Source organism: Trematomus bernacchii, unplaced genomic scaffold (genome assembly GCF_902827165.1).
Source record: "Trematomus bernacchii unplaced genomic scaffold, fTreBer1.1, whole genome shotgun sequence".
Lineage (NCBI taxonomy): Eukaryota > Metazoa > Chordata > Actinopteri > Perciformes > Nototheniidae > Trematomus > Trematomus bernacchii.
The window spans coordinates 3,400,848-3,420,831 of record NW_022987689.1 but is presented as its reverse complement, the minus strand read 5'-3'; the positions used below and the strand labels follow the sequence as shown (position 1 = coordinate 3,420,831).

The 19,984-nt window shown below is 38.9% G+C and overlaps 3 protein-coding genes across 7 annotated transcripts in view; 2 read left to right on the top strand and 1 right to left on the bottom strand.

The window, feature by feature from the left end:
• LOC117488629 (laminin subunit alpha-3-like) overlaps window positions 1–4,422 on the top strand; it is a 54,289-nt gene extending 49,867 nt beyond the window's left edge. For 2 of the 3 annotated variants that reach the window (XM_034137636.1, XM_034137638.1), the window contains 8 exons: window positions 116–249; window positions 418–598; window positions 745–903; window positions 978–1,143; window positions 1,786–1,940; window positions 2,116–2,209; window positions 2,345–2,464; window positions 2,565–4,422. In XM_034137636.1, coding sequence (XP_033993527.1) covers window positions 116–249; window positions 418–598; window positions 745–903; window positions 978–1,143; window positions 1,786–1,940; window positions 2,116–2,209; window positions 2,345–2,464; window positions 2,565–2,707 — 1,152 coding nt within the window. In that variant the 3' untranslated portion in view covers window positions 2,708–4,422. The remainder of the gene's footprint in view (window positions 1–115; window positions 250–417; window positions 599–744; window positions 904–977; window positions 1,144–1,785; window positions 1,941–2,115; window positions 2,210–2,344; window positions 2,465–2,564) is intronic. The other variant, XM_034137637.1, reaches the window with a different exon arrangement.
• Window positions 4,423–4,920: 498 nt separating this feature from the next.
• LOC117488696 (tetratricopeptide repeat protein 39C-like) lies at window positions 4,921–13,137 on the top strand. 2 transcript variants are annotated; one of them, XM_034137730.1, is made up of 14 exons: window positions 4,921–5,325; window positions 7,030–7,078; window positions 7,942–8,070; window positions 8,240–8,354; window positions 9,095–9,497; window positions 9,721–9,889; window positions 10,014–10,107; window positions 10,189–10,296; window positions 10,386–10,495; window positions 10,583–10,706; window positions 10,814–10,911; window positions 11,067–11,171; window positions 11,277–11,315; window positions 12,382–13,137. In XM_034137730.1, exons 1-14 carry the CDS (start codon window positions 5,180–5,182, stop codon window positions 12,472–12,474), a joined length of 1,782 nt encoding a protein of 593 aa, XP_033993621.1. In that variant the 5' UTR covers window positions 4,921–5,179; the 3' UTR covers window positions 12,475–13,137. The 2 variants fall into 2 exon arrangements, with proteins under 2 accessions (XP_033993621.1, XP_033993622.1); XM_034137731.1 differs by lacking the exons at window positions 4,921–5,325; window positions 7,030–7,078; window positions 7,942–8,070; window positions 8,240–8,354 and having other exon boundaries at window positions 9,382–9,469.
• The window catches only part of LOC117488695 (oxysterol-binding protein-related protein 1), a 22,910-nt gene continuing 15,612 nt past the window's right edge, over window positions 12,687–19,984 (bottom strand). For both annotated transcript variants that reach the window (XM_034137728.1, XM_034137729.1), the window contains 10 exons: window positions 19,378–19,512; window positions 19,118–19,215; window positions 18,813–18,995; window positions 18,625–18,732; window positions 18,259–18,348; window positions 17,914–18,040; window positions 17,710–17,826; window positions 17,184–17,307; window positions 16,991–17,081; window positions 12,687–15,452 (listed from right to left, as the gene is read on the bottom strand). In XM_034137728.1, coding sequence (XP_033993619.1) covers window positions 15,350–15,452; window positions 16,991–17,081; window positions 17,184–17,307; window positions 17,710–17,826; window positions 17,914–18,040; window positions 18,259–18,348; window positions 18,625–18,732; window positions 18,813–18,995; window positions 19,118–19,215; window positions 19,378–19,512 — 1,176 coding nt within the window. In that variant the 3' untranslated portion in view covers window positions 12,687–15,349. The remainder of the gene's footprint in view (window positions 15,453–16,990; window positions 17,082–17,183; window positions 17,308–17,709; window positions 17,827–17,913; window positions 18,041–18,258; window positions 18,349–18,624; window positions 18,733–18,812; window positions 18,996–19,117; window positions 19,216–19,377; window positions 19,513–19,984) is intronic.

Sequence of the window (19,984 nt, the reverse complement as noted above, 5' to 3'; positions counted from 1 at the left end):
TTCCTTACAGGGTTGAACCGCATTGGAGACTTCCCCAAATGTGAGTTAGCAAACAATAATTGCTAACTTTAAACCTTGTGCTGAGTTTCTCTCTTGTTTGTCTGTGCTCTTTTAGGATTTTGTGATGCAGGCGATAAATGAGAGTCTATCAGCGTGCCGATTACCAACCATGGTTCAAAATGCTTATCGACTGGGAGGCCCTGTGAGCAGCCTGAGCTACAGCCTTCCACTTCAGGTCCTGCAGCCCAGGTGAGAAACCTGTCCCACGCCACCATTGCACAATACACATACATGCACACACATGTAGTGGTTGATTTTTGTTATAAATAATGTGCTTGGATGAGTCTGTCATCTCAAGAACTATGCCGCAGTTATATTCGAGCCAACAAAAACAAACACTTTGTTCATCCTCCCCAGGCCCCACTTCTCTCTGGATATCAGGACTCGAGCTGGTGAAGGCCTGCTGTTCTTTGCTGCTACCAGAGGGGGGCGCTCTCATCTCGCTTTATACATATCCAAAGGCAGGATTAGACTGTCTGTAGGCAAACAGAAGGAGATCTTCAACAGGGAGAAGTACAATGATGGAAAGTGGCACTCGGTCAGTGGATTTATATCATACTAATTACATAATATACATATCATACTAACCACAGAATATGTTGCTGCTACCACTCAGTCCAGATTATAAAGCAAGGGTCAGTGTTTAATTATTCTTTATGTCTATGGTGACAATATTGCCTGCAGGTCATATTCAGTTTGGAGAAGAAGAAATTTCGATTGGTCGTGGATGGGATCAGAGCCCAGGATGGTCAGCTGACCACTGCTGAGTTGAACTCCATGCAGCAGTTTGTGTCACCTGTGCACCTGGGCAGTGCTCCAGAGTCCCTTCACAAAGAGCTTAAGGTAAAATGAAATAAAATGAAGTACTCACTGACCGATTCACACACATATTCAATTTTCTTTTTCGTTCTTTTAAGTTGAAGGCTCTTCCAAGACAAAGTGTATCCGGGTGTATCCGCAATTTTAAAATGAATGGAGCACCAATGTCAAATCCAACCTCCAACCACGGCGCGGGCCCCTGCTTTGAGGGACAGACACAAAGAGGGGTTTATTTCTCAGGGAATGGAGCACATGTCGTTATCAGTGAGTAAACCTTTCTGTAAATGTTTTCTGAAGAAGCATTGCTCATCCCAATAATGATCTCCATCAGGTTCTGTTGGAGATACAGTAAGTAGGAATTGCAACCACCCCCACACAATTTGGCTTCTCAACAAGTCAAAACTAATTTTACATGGATAACCGAAAATATATTGTTTTACAGGTCTAGGGATTATTTAATTTTGCCTAGTTAGCATACTTACACAACATTTAAATGTAATTCAATCTGACATTTAATATATTTATTTGACTGGGAGAAACCTGGGAATTAGTTAGAACAATTGGCGATGTTATAAAATCATAAACTCATCAATATAATATTAACATAAATGTAAGAAAAGATACATTAAACCCAAGTAATGTTTTTTTTTTAAATAATAATTTTACAAATTGACTATATATTACTTGGAATGGATTTATTCGTGAAACCATTTCATTTTCTTTAAAATTATTAACCAAATTAGATTTAAAGACACTTTGTTGGATTTAGATGTTTTTATTTAATTAGATTCAACTTTATTTCATTGCACAGTCTCCTCATCATTCTGATATGCCATGTCCAAATTATGTAATCTATAACAATGCCAATGCTAACAAACATGGTGGTATATGTTTTCTGTATTTCAGATGACTCTTTTGTTGTGGGCTCGGGCTTTGAGCTGCTGTTTAATATACGTCCACGGAATCAAACTGGACTCCTGCTACATGTTGGTGCTTCCAGCATGAACCAGTATGGGCCTGCAGAGGGTCACTACCTCACTGTGTACATGCTCAGAGGAGAGGTGAGTTCAAAACATGTTTTTTTTCTGGAAAATAGCCTAAAGATTCAGTTGAACTGGGTCTGAAATAAAAATAAAATTGTTTTATTCCTGTTTTGGGGACTTCAATTCTATATTTAAGTGTGTTCCCTGACATTGTGACTAAAAGCACTATGTTTGGATATGCTCCCATTTTTAGGTTGTGGCACAAGCAAACAATGGCAAAGGGGAATTCATGGTGTCAGTGAAGCCAAAAGCTTCTTTATGTGATGGAATGTTTCATAAGATTTCAGGTAAATTGCACACAGTCACTTGATGAAAGACATACAGTATTTCAAGAAAAACTAAGCTGCTTTTAGAATCTTATTAGGACACTGATATACAGTAAATCACCTTTCATGTTGAGTCACTGTCTGCTTGTCTTGTAGTAATCAAAAGGAAAAATGTTGTGCAACTGCACGTGGACACAATGGACAATTACAAGATTGGACCACCATCTTCCACGACAACTTTGACCAAAGACTCTGTGTATGTGGGTGGCATTCCTCGTGAGTATTCATCTGTTAATCTGAGAGTTAATCTACTATGATTTCAGTGAATCTTATTCACACATATCAGATATTCACCACATGCACCTTTCTGCTGCAGAGATGTCAATGCAACAGACGCTCCCAGTCACATCGTCCTTTGTGGGATGCATTCAGGACATGAGGATCAACGGCGAGTCCATCTCTTTCGACAGGTTGTCCGGTGCGTTTGGTCCGGTCAACCTCAAAGAATGTCCAGGCTGAACGTCTCCATGCATCATCATGAAAACAAACCTTGGGACCACGTCCACCGCCAACCATGTGCAATCTGTTACCCAGACAGAGAATGTGTTTGTGTGTAAGAATGTATATTTTATGAGGAGTGTGTTTCAATGTGAATGAGTGTGTGCTAGTGTGAGAGTCTGCATGTACAATTGAAATATGAGCAGCCGCTTACAGGTTCATATTATTTGCTGCTCGGTTAAGTATTTCTGTATTTATTTTGTAATAAAAAAAAAAATCATGTATCAGGGCACCAATTCACACATTTCAACAGTTCTTTTACAGTCTGATGTGTTGGTCCATTCATTTTGATAAATGTTGACAATCAAATGCTACTGAATATGCTTGTGATTGGTCAGGGCTGCAGCAGGAGCAACCCAGCACTTTAAGAAAACAAATAATGCCTTTTGTGATGGTGCTTTAATGGAAATCAACATTATTAGTGGATTTTCTTTGTTTGTTTGTTGAAAAGTTTATACTAGAAATATTACGTTTACACCAAGGGTGCTCGGTTTATTGACTTTTAAGGGGCTGTTTTAATTTCATATCCAAATGCCAGCATGTAGAATCTACATTTTACCTGGTTTAGTAGAGTTTTCAAACAGGCCATGAAATCAAATGGTTTCCCCCATGTTTTTTCCCCTAAACTGTACACGTATTGTTCTGAATCAATTTTCCAGTTTGCATTCCTTTTTCATGCATGGGGATGTTCTGTGTGGCTGTCAATATCAGTTACACAAGAAAACAGCATGTACTGAAGTTTGTGTCGCATTTTCTACGAGTTAAAAAACAATATAAATGCAATTAGCTTCAAATAAGCCTCACAAGTAATGTTTGGGACCATTTAGTCCATATTACTATAATGCTGTGTGTAACATAACAAAAAACATCAACATGCACTTGATGTATTTAAACCCCCAGCAAGTGTTTACCTACCTGTGTTGTACATTTGTGTAAAACAATTGTGATATGAGAAACAATATGCATGATGATTGGACATGGGGATTGTTATATGCATTCCTGTCTTGTGACCACTGATTTGTAAGCCATTTTGTAATCACTGTTCTTTATAAATACTTGTCAGTGCCATAAGTAGGTCTTGATTTGTGATCATGGTGACAGCTGAAACTATTATGGACTGAACCATGCTTTTTCATCACAGAAATGTGGGATTAATTGTTGAATTGATTGTACGGTTACAGAAATGTAATTAGCAAATAATTATATTTGTTGTAATGCTTTGTATGAATACAGTACATAATGGTAATTTATCTCAGTGTGCCTACTTTTTGGGAGTAGAGTGGCTCAGCTAAATATATAAATGTATGTCTTGTGTGGAGCAGGCATTGACTCTGATTTAATTTGACCTCAGTATTTCCAAAACCACATCTCAGGCCCTAACATCTATCGATGTGCTTGACTACAGCCCTCAATCACAAACCACCACGCCCACTCTGATGCTGCCTTCACGGACTTTGTGAACTCAAGACTTAAAGTCGCAATGTCTTGTAAAAAGGTGCTTCACCAAATTATGTGACCCAATTCAATATTTTTAGCTATAAGCAAATGCCAAAGAAAATGTAACAAATGACGATGCTACCAAAATATTGAAATGTGTCATTTGAATAAAAATAATTGTTCACATTATGATAGCTGTAATACCCCAATTATTGGCGACGCAAGAAGTAAACAGTTCTGTAACAGCTATCAATATAAAGTTTGCAATAAAATATGACAGAAAGCGTGCTGTTCTGGTGAAATATCAAAGGGCAAACATTTGATGGGTCAATGATCTTTTGTTCAAACATTTTTCATGTGATCTTATTACTCCAAATCAATGCAGCATTGTATTACTTAGACACGCCACATTGATTTTAACATTACATAAGTGTTATGTAATATATATTAATATATATGCTCTAGTTTTATGACAAAACTAGCTGATATAGAATAAAACAGGTATTAAATACATTAATTAAAGTAACAGTGCAGTGTAAGATATGAATGGTTCAATTAAGGGGTGGCAAAAAGAAAAGTATTTAGCCTGGATTTAAAGAGTAAGAGTTGCAGCGGACCTGCAGGTTTCTGGGAGTTTGTTCCGAATATATGGAGCATACTAACCGAACGCTCCGGTTGCGATAGTTACGATAGCACCCAAAGGCAGCACATTTCCTGTACACACCGTACTCACTAACCAGCGTTCAACACGGAACAGAGACACAACGCTGGGTCAACGGCGAGCACAGACACACACACACATGCATGTAGTTAGTTATTTGAACCTGTTCGTTTATCAGTCTCCTCATGAACCAATGCGAATATGACTGCGTTTGCTAAAAACTGCGTCGCTGTGTGAGACTACTCTGCCTGTTAGTAAACTACCGAGACATACCGCTCCCTCCCTCCCTCCTCCTCCTCTCCTCGGCCGCGTTCAGCACCTCACCTCCGGTCTCAATGGCGGACCCCGCAGAACCAGCACCGGGCAGCATGCAGGATGAGAAGAAAGAGGGAATCAACGACGCAGAGCTGGCACTGAAAGGAATAAACATGCTGCTCAACAATGGATTCAAGGAGAGCGACGAGCTCTTCAAATTATACAGGTCTGTGAGTGTCTGTTTGGCAGACTATAAACACTCTTTCTGTCTATGTTGGTGAAGGATGGATACTGTGTTCTCTGCAGGGTGTGTTGTTAAATGTAATGTCAACTGTTGCTAATGTGTCCAAACTGCTGAGGTTAACCAGCACAAGTGGAAGCTTTTAACCATAGCTTTTAACACATGTTTTCCTTTCAGCACTGTCTTCTTTGCTTTGCTTGCAAAACAAAACCTCAACATCTTGTCACGCTTGTCTACTGAGGCACCATATGATCATGTCACAAGCAGGATGAATGGTGTTGTAATACCTTGGGCAAATATCCACACCCAATGTAACTTGTGATGCTTAAACAGTCAAAATACTTTATTATTAATGTAATATTGCTCCCTTTATATGTTAATAGGATACCTAAAGTGTTGTGAATATAATTTAGAGTCAATATAACAATGGTTAAAGAAGAAAAAATGCTTAACAGGTTAGCATTTATGTAGTAGAATACAAGTAGTTGTCTTTGAATATATTTTAGTTAAATCTCTCATTTTAGCCAAGCTAATGTGTTCATATCACACAACCTTATGTCAATTGTTGGTAGGTGGCACCTGTGTCTAGGCTTCTTTTGCAAAACCAAGTTGACCCAGTAATTTAAATGTAAGCATTACACTTGCAAATGATTCCCTCGTACAGTAGATTCTTCCTATCCTGTGAGCTCATTCTGAAGGGATACAATACCTTTTATTTTACTGTAAAGGAAAGCTAAAATAAACCACAATCCTTCGCTTAATAATATTTGCAATATTAACAATTGCTGCAATTTACAACTACTTTTATTGTTGATTTATCTGCAGATTATTCACTACTCCAAAGTCTTTAAATACCTTGTTGTGCTTTTTTTGGATTTTCTAAAGATATTCAGAAAAGTAGAATATCTCCATATTTTCTTGCCATTATTGCATGAAGATTACCTAATTTGACTGGTAGCATTATTATTATTTTCTTCCTTCAAAGCTTTCTGTAAAAATAGTCCAATACTCTAAACATGAATTGTTTTGTTCATGATCATTGTATACTAAAATGTTGATATTGTTACATCCCTATATTGAATTTATTTTGGTTGACCTTCTATAAGGACTATTAAATAAAAAGGAGGACAAACACTGGTTTAGTTGACTTCATAACGCCTGTGAAGGGTCACTCACTGCACCATAGTACGCTCATTGTTGCAGGATTTGTTATACATTCAATCATCATGTGCTGTTATTATAAGGCCTTATCATCTCTAGGAAAGGTTTGCTTTCAACTCGAATGTTGATTCCACTGAAGGTCACGCCCTATGTGTCCTAACCCCTGGTGAAAGCTTAAATGTCACCCTATCCACTAATTGCATTTAGCACTAGGGGTTATCCTGTTTGATTGCATCAGCAAAAATGATGGAAGGAAGTGAAATATGTGTAATACAGAAACTGAGAATGGGCTTGTGACTGTCTGCATTAACCAGTTCCCTGATAAGGTTCCCCTGGCTCTCTTACTGTCAGCGTGAGCTTTATATTGTTCATGTTTTCAGTGAGTCAATCCAGTGCCTGAGGCAAGAAACCGGCTGAACACATTTTTGTCACCCCACCCATTAACTTCTCATAATGACCTTTTTAACCTCTTCCCGCAGTACGTCGTTCACTGACTTGTCACCTATTTGTTCTTTGTCCTCTTTTCAGGAACCACAGTCCTTTGATGAGTTTCGGGGCCAGTTTTGTGAGTTTTCTGGTGAGCCTAGAGTACTCTACTGTTTAACTTTAAGAAACATTTATATTTGATAAAAGGGTTCAAGGAATACCTCCCTGTTTTTCCTATGAGGCACAATGCAAGACTTTTTTAAATGATTTTTCTGGCACACAAGTAGGTTTCTATTGTGTCTATGAGTCAATTGATGCCCTTGCAATAAGTACTCAATAGTCACAACATGAACTGTAAGTGCAACCCACAACTAAAATAAAGTTAAGAGATAAACATAAACTATACAACACATTTGAGCCAGAATTGTTAGCCATGGAAACAGGAGTCAACAGTACAATCTTACTTGCTTCTCCCTTAAAAATGTGTGCTTATTATATTCTACATTACAATACATATGTTTCCTATTTTAACATTTACAGCTCCATTCTGTGGTCATCTACATTTTAGAAACACATCTCTTTAATTCAGCTATGTACAAGCAGTGTGTCACCTAAAGATTAAATTAAGCTACTTTTTCAGATGGCAAGTTGCCAAGCTGATTTCAAATATATTAAAGGGAAAGACTGGTTTGTTCGTATTAAAGTAAGAAGACTGATTAGTGCAGTTTCATTTTGTTTTTCTGCTTCCTAGTTTAATCCAGGATTAGACGTTTTGCTTCACTTGTAAATCCTGTGGATCACCAGCATTCATTTTGGAACAGTTTTATTCCGGGTTAAAAATGAACTATCTGTCCGACAGCCAAATGGCTTTTGAACGTTTTTACCAGCCACTAAATATGTGACCATAGTTTTTTAGGCTGGTGAGTGACACATGTGTTGTCACTTGCATATTTGATCAGCATTCAGTTGGCAAATGTAAATAAAAGGATTATTTATCTGGCTTCCTTTTTGTAGAATGCCATGATGACGTTTGAGGAGGAGAAAATGCAGATGGCCTTTGAGGATCTCAAAGCTACAGAGCGACTGTGCGAGAGTGAAAACACTGGTGTCATTGAGACCATTAAAAACAAGCTCAAGAGGAGTGTGAGTAACCATTTCAACACTTCATTTAATTTAATATATATGATATATATAGAACAAATGTTATTTGCCTGAAAAGAGAGAACATTTTAGGTTGCACCATGGTCAGGTTTGCTGTTTGTGAGCGTGCCTGTCACACCAGTCTGAAAGAGTGAGGTGTTTGTGTGGGCAGATGGACTCCCAGAGGTCGCGGGTGGCTGCAGTGAACCGGCTCCAGAGGCAGATCATCATCGCTGACTGCCAGGTTTACCTTGCAGTGCTGTCTTTCATCAAACAAGAGCTGTCGTGTAAGGGGACCTTTTTAATACCTGCTGTCAAACTATGAACGCTGCACATTCATCTGTGTGAAAAGAAAATATTGAATTCAGCAGTTGTGCAGAGGTGGGAAGTAGTAGAGTACAAATAATGATGTTACTGTACTTAAGTACATTTTTCTGGTATCAGTACTTTACTGCACTACTTCTTTTTCTGATGACTTTTTACTTTTACTTCTTACATTTTTAACACAAATACCTTTTACTTTATACTTCTTACATTTTCAAAACAGGCTGGTTACTTTAGTTTTAATCTGCGTTTGGTGGCGTGATCATTATTATTTAGAGGCATTGCAATGCGTGCCTATTGATTTTAAAATGATCCGTGTATCCATCATTTCCTGGTCTTCTCTAATCAAGAGCGACCAATGAAAACGTTGTAATCTTTGCCGTTGTTCAGCATCGAAACATTCATTAGCTAACAATGACATTATTGTTCTATTAATATAAAATGAGGTCAGTTACTCTTTAAAACAGTTGGTAGTTATGGGTACTTTTTACTTAAGTACATTTCGAAGCCAATACTTCTTTACTTTTACTTGAGTAAAGAAGTTTAGTCAGTACTTCTACTTTTACCAGAGTATTTTTAAACACGAGTATCTGTACTTCTACTTGAGTAAAGGATGTGTGTACTTTGCCATCTCTGCAGTTGTGTAATCTGATTTAATATTGGACCATATGCATATTTCTTTGTTTATTCAATCTCCTGACAGCATACATCAAAGGGGGCTGGATCCTCCGTAAAGCCTGGAAGATGTACAACAAATGTTACAGCGACATCACACACCTGCAGGAGGGCAGCAGAAGAAGAGCCTCCCAGCAGCAAGCGGCGGCGCCTCCATCTCTGTCCTCATCTGACGCGTCACACCACAGCCGCTCCTCCTCCCCCGGGCCGAGCCCCTCCCTCGGACCGGACGACATCAGCCCCGAGGCTCTGGACCGACTTAAAGGTTCCGTCAGCTTCGGTTATGGCCTCTTCCACCTCTGCATCTCCATGGTGCCCCCCCACCTCCTGAAGATCGTCAACCTGCTGGGCTTCCCTGGCGACCGCCTGCAAGGCCTGTCAGCGCTCACGTACGCCAGTGAAAGTAAGGACATGAAGGCCCCTTTAGCTACGTGAGTATGTGAGTGAGTATGTCTGTGGTTCTGTAGTCTGTCTGGAACTGAAACATGTCTAGTTGATGTACAGAACAATGGTAGATAATGCTGTTTAGTGATTTTTCAATATGGTTAATCACACTTAATCAACCTGTTGGTTAAAAATCATTACAGATTGATCTAATTTCATACCAGATGGTGTTGTCTTTACACTCACTCAGTCTGTGCCCCCCCCTCACAGCCTGGCCCTCCTGTGGTACCACACAGTAGTGCAGCCCTTCTTTGCTCTCGATGGCTCAGACACACAGGCAGGTCTGATGGAAGCCAAATCCATTCTCCAACAAAGAGAGGCTATCTATCCAAACTCCTCCCTCTTCATGTTTTTCAAAGGCAGAGTCCAACGCCTCGAGGTGAATATTAAGAAAGAACCCTATTATCCACTGCTATGTGTCCTTTTCTCCTGCCTTAGTCAATATTATGCATTGCCAATATTGTCTCGGCGTGTTACTCGGATAACAAAGTTCTTCTTTCCAGTGCCAGATCAGTAGTGCCTTGACGTCCTTCCGTGATGCCTTAGAATTGGCTTCTGATCAGAGGGAGATTCAGCACGTGTGTTTGTATGAAATAGGTACTATATTCCCTCTCAGATTTAAAACCACATTGCTCAGCGCTAGTCTGCATCATAAATATTGATCGTTTAACCTTTTAGGTTGGTGCAGCATGATCGAGCTGAGCTACAGAGAAGCCTACAGGGCCTTTGAGCGACTGAAGACGGAGTCTCGCTGGTCCCAGTGCTATTACGCCTATTTAACTGGAGGTGGTAACAGTACAAACAAATATGGCTTTAATCGCACATCTAAGAGATTGCTATTAGCTCCTAATTCTTATATTGTATGTGTTGATTAGCGTGCAGAGGAGCCACAGGTGATCTAGAGGGAGCTATCACAGTCTTCAAGGATGTGGAAACACTTTTCAAACGCAAGAATAATCAGATAGAGCTGTTCGCTATGAAGAGGGTTAGTATATATCCCGCATATTTTCTGTTTAATATCTTAGGTGCAAAATACAGTGAGATTAAGCATGTATGCACACATTTATAACAGGCTGAGAAGCTACGGACCCCCAGTCTATCCAAAGAGCTCTGCATCCTATCTGTGATTGAGATTCTTTATCTGTGGAAAGCTCTGCCAAACTGCTCCACCGCCAAGCTTCAGACAATGTCACAAGGTACTCGATTTTAAAACGTTTCAACCACCAAACTAGTTTCTCTGTGTTGTGTTGCAGATTGCTGTTGTGTCTTCAGGTGTAGCTTCATTGTAATCTTCTTGTTCTAGTGCTGCAGGGGATTGATGATGCCTCATGTGAAGGCCTGAAAAACCTGCTTCTCGGTTCCATAAACAGATGTCTTCATAACACAAACGACGCCATTCAGGTACTCCTATGTCATATTCATAATCAAATGTATAAGGTGTGGAATATGAAGCATTGCAGGATGCTTGTAAAACGGTGTATTATTCACACAAAAGTCAGTACTGTGCTGATAATAGTCTAGTGTGAAAACTGATTTTTTTTCTGCCTGTTTTGCAGTTTTTCCAACTGGCTGCAAGGGATGAGGTTGGCCACCTGAGCAACTCGTATGTGCAGCCCTACTCCTGCTATGAACTGGCCTGTGTGATGCTAAACACCCCAGAGGCAAGTGTGTGTGCGTGCGTGCGTGCTAGAAAGAGAGACTGTTTCCTAATCTGAGATGGTGGAAAAGTCACATAGTCTAAATAATTTATTGTGTTTTCTTTCCAGTCTGCAGGGAAGGGCAGAATGCTGATGCTCCAGGCTAAGGTACAGTAGCTTTCCTCATTGCATAAGATTTGTGTAATTTGCATTTGCTTAAGTAGATTTTTAGCAAGCTTTATCAATAGATCTCCTCTAAGGTCTGTGATCAAATCGTTTATTCCACTTATTTTTTGAAATAAGACAATGTTTGTCTTATTTCTGCCCATAGTCAACACTTTGCATCAAGGTCTTGTCAAAGTTTTAAGGATGTTTTCACCCTCCGACAGATCAATACACTCGCTGCCTGATCAGCATTTCAAATAAAGGAGCGGCAGGCTAAATGCTTTACAGAGTTAAAGTGGTGGTTTTTTTAATGGTGAAAAAATAGCAACCAACGAACTCCAAAAGGCCACGGTTATAGATTCTTATTTCTTTTGTCTTAAAAAAAGTTTTGTCCAAGAGAGGCTTGTCATCCCCTGCTAAGCCCTCATACATGAGGCACAGACCAACAAAATAACTCCCTGAGAAGGAAACCTGTGCAGCAGCTCTGAGAGAGGCAGACGTGTCCACCTTGTAGCTCATTTGAAGGGACAAGGACAGGCAACATTGTCATTGGAGCAATCAGAGTGACTGGCTGAAGCTATGCCAGGTTCCCATCACTACGTCTTCCTACGTCAATTAGACTTATGCTGTTATGCTGCCCCGTGTTGAGGAAATCAGGAATGTTGTGCACCATGAGAGGAGAGTGAGACCTCCTAGCGCCGTGTTGGTTTAGGCAGGAGTATTTGCTTTGTCTGATCTCACTGTGAACAGGAAACAGCAAACCATTCCACACTGAGCTGAGAGTAATATCAGGGAGGCATCTGAACATCTTTGGTAATAAGGAAAAATTGTGACAAAACAGATGTTGCGAAAGCAGTTCCTATACGGCTTACAACAGTTTGTTGCTATCTAGTACAGTATGTGGTTGCATTAACCACAGATAATTGTTGTAGGTGTTCTTATAAATAACATTTGTGGGCAGCGAGGGTATCGATATGTCTGAGAGTGCTGACCCCAATGCTTTTTAGAAGGCCTATCTATATATAACTTGTATTTGATTCATTAATTTGCTTTCTCCTTCACCACGCAGGAGGACTTTGCCGGCTATGACTTTGAGAACAGGCTCCATGTCCGTATTCATTCAGCTCTCGCCTCCATGACTGCTGCTGCAGCCCAGCCTTGACATTTTATCCACACCTCAGAAAGAACTGGACGAAATGTCTTTTAAAAAGCCACAATACCTTTGGAGTCACTAATGTTACACTGTCAGGATTTATTTATTTTTATTTTTATATTTCCATATTCTGAGCCAATGCATAATTTTAAAGTGTGCAATATACTGTATACAGTAGGCGTTATAGGAGAACAGTCAAAATGTATATTATTCATGTTACCGTCTACATGTGCAAGTGCAAATCAAAATGCAAGTCGAATCAGATGACAATCATTAAATACATTTGTGAAAAGCATCAGGCATTGATCCACAGAGGGACTACTTTTCCTCTGATTAGGAGAAAAGTCAGGTTAAATAGAGCAATGGCACAAAGCGTTGACTGACAAAGCAATCAAATTAATGACTCAGCCACCTCAGTGTTGTTTGACAACGTGACATTTGTGATGTAAATGCTTTGCTAATCCATAGGCATGAGTACTAAATGATTTTTTAGCGTAGCCTCTTTTTTACCGGACTTGTCTTTATCAGTGTAAATATGTCTCGCACACAGGTTTTAATAGTTGTGCCAACATCGTGTGAGAGGCCGAGGTGCAGCGTGCTACTGTAGGCCATACAATGGTCTTTATTTATATTGTTTGTTTTAAGATAATAAAATAAATATTGTTAAATGGATTATGGTTGTACCCTCCTAACTTGATTAGGCGTACATTACATGATTAATGCACATACAACAAATGGAACTGATGGCAAACTTTATTTTTTTCATCAATTATAAACAAATGAACAAGGTGTATCTGGTGCATTCATTAAATACTTTTAATGGGGTTAGTCTAACCTCAATGCTATAATTCCGATGCATAAAATATAAGAACGCCTAAAAATGGAAACAAAAATAAATCTTAAGAAAGGGGCTAATTACTGCCAATGATTTTCAAACTTTTTTTTTTTTTCTTTCAAATCCTTTAGGGGTCTAAGGATACATTGTGAAAGCATTAAGCATCATTTGGTTGTAAATCACCAAAACAGGAAGGCCAAGACAAATGTCATGACTGGTTGCCAGGGGCGTAATAAAGTAGGATATGGCCAATGGTAGGCCAGACAGTGGGGTTGACACTACCTTGTAAAATATGTCAATAACGCTTAGCAAGCATGAGAAGAATAGCACAAACCAAAAAAGTTCAATCAACAGTAAGCTTTTATTTAGCAACAATAGAAATTCTGTTCTGATACCCAAAAGAGTGATAACAGAAAAACACCTAGAACCTACAGCAGCTATCCACAACTTTAGAAAGGGAATATTCAGTGCTTGATTGTGAGGGTAAGGCTTGCATAGTTATAGTGAAGCACATGCGTTTATTGTCATAGTTTCATTTTAAATAGATATAGCTAAATATAATCAACTATGGCAAGACTTAAACAAACACACACACGTTTCATAAGTGCAGAGCCAGCGTCCCTGCTTTAGTATAGTTAGAAAAAAGTGCTACTGTGTCCAGAGTCAGGTAGACTTATGTGCAACGCTTTTAGTCTCTATACACATCTATACAGTACATAGTTAAGGACTTAATGATATATTTAAACATTTATTTAATTGAAAAAGCTTTGCTGTTGTGGTAGTGGATATGATTCTTGTTGGATGTGGTGACAATTTCCTTGCTATTAAATTCACAGAGAAACGGTTAGACAGATCTACAACTGATTGCAGGACACCAAAAAACAATCTGTTAAATTAGTCAAATTACATGCACCATTAATTTAGCTACAAATTGAAAACATAGGGAATGTTTCCAAATTGCCTATTTGCAAACCTCATTGCACTATAGTATGCAAGCAGTGTCCGAGTTAAATAAACTCTTATCAGTGTGCTCAAAATGCATCGTGCGTCTCTGCACTGAAGGAAAATGTTTCCAATACCAGCAGGAATTATCCACAAACTACAAACAGCAAAATTAAGGTTGCACTCCATCTATCTTAACATATAAATACATATTTCTAAAATACATTCTAGTTTTTCCAATACATGCCTCTACCATACTCAAGTGGACATGAACCACAATAAATAAGAAAAGGTTGTTGTGCTTCATTGTTCACACATCGAAGAATGTCTCTGGTTTTCAGTCAGTGTTGCCTTCAGACTTTTAAAGCATATTTGTTTAACCCTACCTGGTGTTCTGCAAGAACTCCATGATATTAAAGTGGTGCAGGGACGACGCATTTCTTTAGGCCGACCTGGAAGTTAGCACTGCATTGGTTCTCATAACAAGAAGTCAATAGGATTGTTCTATCAGGCTTTGGATTAGACTCTTACATATCTCAGTGACAAACAAAAGGTTAAGTACACGTATTGTTCAGAAAGACAATCTTAACAACTTAAAGCCACATCTATTATTGAGGCATAAATTCAACCGCCAGGAGAACATAGCTAACGTAAGGCTATAAACAATCTACACAGTTGCATAGCTGAGGTCACCACCACGACGCTAAAGGCAGACTAGTGTTTGGTGTGATGCTGTTTAGTAGTTTAATTTAGCCACTTGTTAGCAACCACCTATTTAAAGACAGGTAAAAGCTTAAAGCGTAGTATTTATGTAGAGCAACAGAACAGTACAATATCTTAAACTAGTGTTAATCACCAACCTCAGTCATTTATATCAAAAGCAAGTCACCAAAAGCATATTTAAAAAAAACACATATTGACTTTGTCACAAAGGACCTGGAAGTGTTAAATGCTAACTCATTTACAGATTTAAGGATTCATTCCTGCACCACTCTATAGTTGCATCTCCTATGGAGCCCTTGCATGAACCCCAGTACAGCAGATCAAGTTCAAAGATGGTAAAAGAAGACATCCGTTTGTATACTATTTGTGTGTATTTTCTACATATTAGTAGATTTCAGGCAGATTAGTGTAGTTTCTCCCCCAGTAGCCTTTCGAGTAGAGCCAGTCCTGAGCTTTGGTGTGAGGGTTGGGTCCTTGTTGAAACCACCTGCAGAGTTTTAACAATGATAAACAACAACAACAACAACGACAATCTACTTAATAACAGGGTTCCTGCAGGTTTCGCCTACTCAAATTTAAGACTTTTTAAGACCTTTTTAAGACCACTTTGAATAGAATTTAAGACCTATTTCACGGCAAGAAAGTATGAAGGAAAATTGCTATGAAAGAAGAAATACGTCCCATAATTACTTACAAAGTAAATGTAAAGGCATAACAGTACAGCACTGTGTTAGCGTGTTAGACAAAAAGTGTATGTGTGTGTGTCTGTGTGTTAGGGGTGTGCAATTAATCATATTTTAATCGCAATTACGATTTTGGCCTGCCACAATTACGAAATGATTTTGCTTTGCTAGGTTGTGACAGTGCACTACAACATATTTGATCTAATTAATTAATTAATTTATCATATTTATACATGTTTAATAGCTTGTGGAAGTGCGCTCCAAAATATTTGTTGATCTTGTTTATTGGTATTTATTATTTTGATATTATTTATTTAAATGTATAATTTATTTTTGTATTGGTTTTGCAGTTGAATTATAGGTTCAGGGTAATCAACAGTTAAAATGATACTGTTCAAATTATTATTTGTTTTAAATAATTAACACATTAGCAAAACAAACGCTAATTTATTTTTCAAAAGGTGCAGCGGGCTTCAAACACGTTCCCCTCCACTGGTTTCAACCAAGCACTAAATTCGATGTTTTCCAACCAAATACGGTTGAACTTACACTTCCCCATATTTATTTGTAAGTAGATTCTAAGATACATTAGTTTCTGACTGTCGCTAGATGAAGCTTGCTTGCTAGGTTACTAGCTGGGTGTTCTCCAATAAGGGGCCGGGGGAAACAAAGTTAGTGATTACTGGTTCCATGTTGATTTATTTCAATACAAATTGTTGGGGGGAACTGAAAGGCTCTTACCGTACTGGTTACTTTGCAGCCCGGACATTTCCCCCAAAACACATATAGACGCGATCGCAACACAGAAGTACCTTTCAAATCCCATCATTTTTAAGACCTTCTAAATCATATTTAAGACCTTTCTTATTTTTTTGGTCATATTTAAGACCTTTTTAAGGCCTTAAATTCAGATTATCAAATTTAAGACTTTTTAAGACTTTTTAAGACCCCGCGGGAACCCTGTAATAAGAGTAAAGCACTTTGAGGTAGCAAATAGATTGAAAAGTCAGACAAAATGTAAAACACACGCAATTATACTACAGTAGTCCTCCTTGTTCAAACTAAAAATTCCAATGAAATGTATGAGTGTCTTGTCAAATCCATCAATAACACACAGCTGTAGTTGCATATGTTATCCTGGGGAGGGTGGTGTAGTGCAGCACTTCACATAAACACAAAGCAAAAAGCAAAGCTTAAAACCAAACCTTGGACCAAGTGCAGCGCTCCTTCTCAATTATTATACAGGGTTGGCATAATTGATAACACAAGACAACAGGGAGGCAATTAGTGTAAAAAATAGCAATGGGGCAATGAGCGCACAACATCATATTTACTAACTAACCTGTTTTTCCATTCATCTGTTGATTTGGTGCGATTTTTCCGGGCCATTCTCTGTTTTTCCTCAAGTCTCTTCTTCTCTGCACTTGCCAAATCTAAAAAAAAAAAAAGGCATAGATTTAGAAACATGAATACCACCAGGGAAGGTATTTAAGCAGATTTAGTAATATGTCCTCATTCTAGGTTATACAATGTACCTATATCTCCATTCTCCATGGCGCATATATCAGGTCTGAAGCGACTGTCTGTTTGGGGAATAACTCCCTCCATGCTCTTCTCCAACTCATTTAGGTGCATGGCGAAGGAAGAGAATGCATAGAACTGCAAGAGAGAATATATTACCACAACATTTCAACTGTCAGAGGATGTGCAGCAACATACAGGGTTTCCTCACATTTCACATTTCCGGACTTTTCAATAGATTTTCTACTTTTATCTTTCGTTATGGAAACAATACTTTTCTTTTTTTTGCAATACTGTTTTTCAAGACATGAAAATCACAAAACATCTAATTCAATACTTCATAGGATTCCACATCATACAAAAGTCCTAACATTATAGTTTCACGATGTAAAGAAAGCCATAAAAAAGTATAACAAAGAAGACTTCAAAAAGTCCAGTATGTTATAAAAAGGTCAAAAGTCAAATACTATTTTAAGTATTATTTATCACAAAAAAGTCATAACAAGTCGGAGTATAGTGTTGTTGTCCTGTCTCCGGTACCTTGGCGGAGTTGTCTGGCCGTGGCGTTATCTTCCAGATGAGCTCGCTGCCGGGGATCACCGTCACCGTCTCAGCGTCAGGTGGAGGAACCTCCTCCGGCTCCTCGTCCACACTGCTCTGGGGTAACAGAGATACACAGACATACGTTTTACCCAGAACAAGAGGCAGAAAACAGTAGACTTTTAAAGCAATCAAATATAATACCTGTTTATTCCCCTTCTTTTCATCCAGATTCTTTTTGTCACTCTTTTTGTGAGCATCAAAGGCAGCGGGGTCTACTGTGTAAAGGCAATCAGTCCATTTGCCATATATTGCACAGAGCTTCTTTTTGCTGCAAACGCACGAAGAAGAAATGCTATAAAAACACGGCTTTGGATGCCTTTGATATTTGACATGTATTTCAGTGTAACTGTTCTGAAAGCTTGAGGAGTAAAACTGATATGACATAAACTGATTAAATCACATAAGACACAACTGTCATATTCACGTTGCTTTCAGGCAATACTAAACATCAGAAATTCAAAAGGTAATTACAAATAAAGAAGATACCTTTTATCCAAGATGAATCCCTCCACTTTATGTAGCTCTTTCCCAAAGAGGCCACAGGGTTTGAACATCATGCTGCATCTCTCTCCGGTCCTGCCACAGAATGACAGACTATTTACCAATTCTCTTTCACTTTTCTCCTTCTGCGCGCTGAGGCTCTCAAACATTAATTATCCTGCTCCTCTGTTCTGATGGCAAGTGTCCCAGTTCTGCTTCCATGATCAATAAGCTGAATCTCAAAGTAGACTAACACCCCACTGTAGAGCGCAGAGAGAAAAATATTCTCTTGCAATGTGCATGCAAATTCACCAGGCGAGAACGCATTTGCAGACAAACAGAAAAGCACAAAGAGAAGGGAATCATTCTTACTTGTGATTTATCACTTCCACACTGCCATACTGCTCAATCCAAAGCTGACCGACAATGATGTTATGGACACAGCAGGTGGGGTTTGTCCAGGTGTAGCTTTCATTATATCTGCAAAAAAGGTAAAGATGAAACTCATTCAAAAAGGAGTCAGGGCAGAGTTGTAAAGCAGTTTTAAACTGTGCACTCACTTGGGCAGCTCCAGTGTGATGAGTCCTTTGGGCTCAGCTTCTATACTTTTACCCCAAAACTTGAGTTTGGGGTAGATGGAGCCATGGAAGACAAAATCCTCTTTGAGGCCCTCAGCATGAAAGGCACTGACTGGAGGGTGGTGGCTTACCTGCTCCGACACCCACCTGAAGCCCAGATCGTCTCTGATGGAGAAGAGGGAGGAGTTTGGTGTTGCATTATGTTATAAATCTTCAATTAATGTTTAGTTTAATATGACCCATAACACATTTGTGCATTGAAGGTACCAATGACTCCATTGTCTCACCTGATGAGCTCATAGGTCTCCCCCAGCAGAGGGTTGAAGGGTTTCCCAGTCCTGTCCCACTGCGACGCTACTGCCGACACAGCAAACGCTGCAACACACTACAGAGCACTGATGTATTATAACCAAATTACAAGTGACTCATTCAATTTTTGATAATGACAAAAAATATACTAGGAAAAGAGCTAAAACATAACTTTAATGATAAGCGACAGATGACACTATTTTTTGTGTTTTTTAAAGTAAACTTTGAAGTGCAGTACCTTCATCCTCTCAACGGAGTCTGTAGCTGTGTTGGCCTGGTGGATGAGGTAGGTGTGCTCCATGTACTCTGATAACCGCTGGAGGAAACTCAGAGGCTCATTGAATATCACAGGCATGGCAATCTTTGACAACTCCTGAAAAATATGTTGGAGAAGACAGGATCATTGCAACGTGGAAATACAACCATTTTATGACTAAAAAATGTAGGTCTTTTGAGATATGGATGTATGTATACTCATAAAATCCACAGTTATATTACATTTTTTGGTTGTGTTGCAAACTGACTCTTTTCTATCTATTCAAACACTCAACTGCAACAACTATGCTTTATCGGACACACACAAACCAAATGCAGTGATTTCAAACACAAGGAAAGGAAAAAGTGGTAAAACAATGAATAATTAACTTATCTCTACACAACAACCACATGATTGCACTCTTTCACAAACTCTATGCGTACCCCATGTCTGTATATCTATCTGTCTACCCTCTGAATTGCGTATTCATGAATCATTAGTCACATTTAATTGGGGAATAAAACATTAATAGACATTATTAAATGTAATTAACTTCAGGCAGGCGCTGGGTGAGGACTAAGCTCCCTTA

What these genes read in the sequence shown, in the direction of transcription:
- LOC117488696 (XM_034137730.1), top strand. Translation starts at nt 5,180, where the DNA reads ATGGCGGACCCCGCAGAACCAGCACCGGGCAGCATGCAGGATGAGAAG. An exon ending in AAAACAAGCTCAAGAGGAGT is followed by an intron (nt 8,071 to 8,239) that starts GTGAGTAACCAT and finishes TTGTGTGGGCAG; the next exon opens with ATGGACTCCCAGAGGTCGCG. An exon ending in TGATGCTAAACACCCCAGAG is followed by an intron (nt 11,172 to 11,276) that starts GCAAGTGTGTGT and finishes TTTTCTTTCCAG; the next exon opens with TCTGCAGGGAAGGGCAGAAT.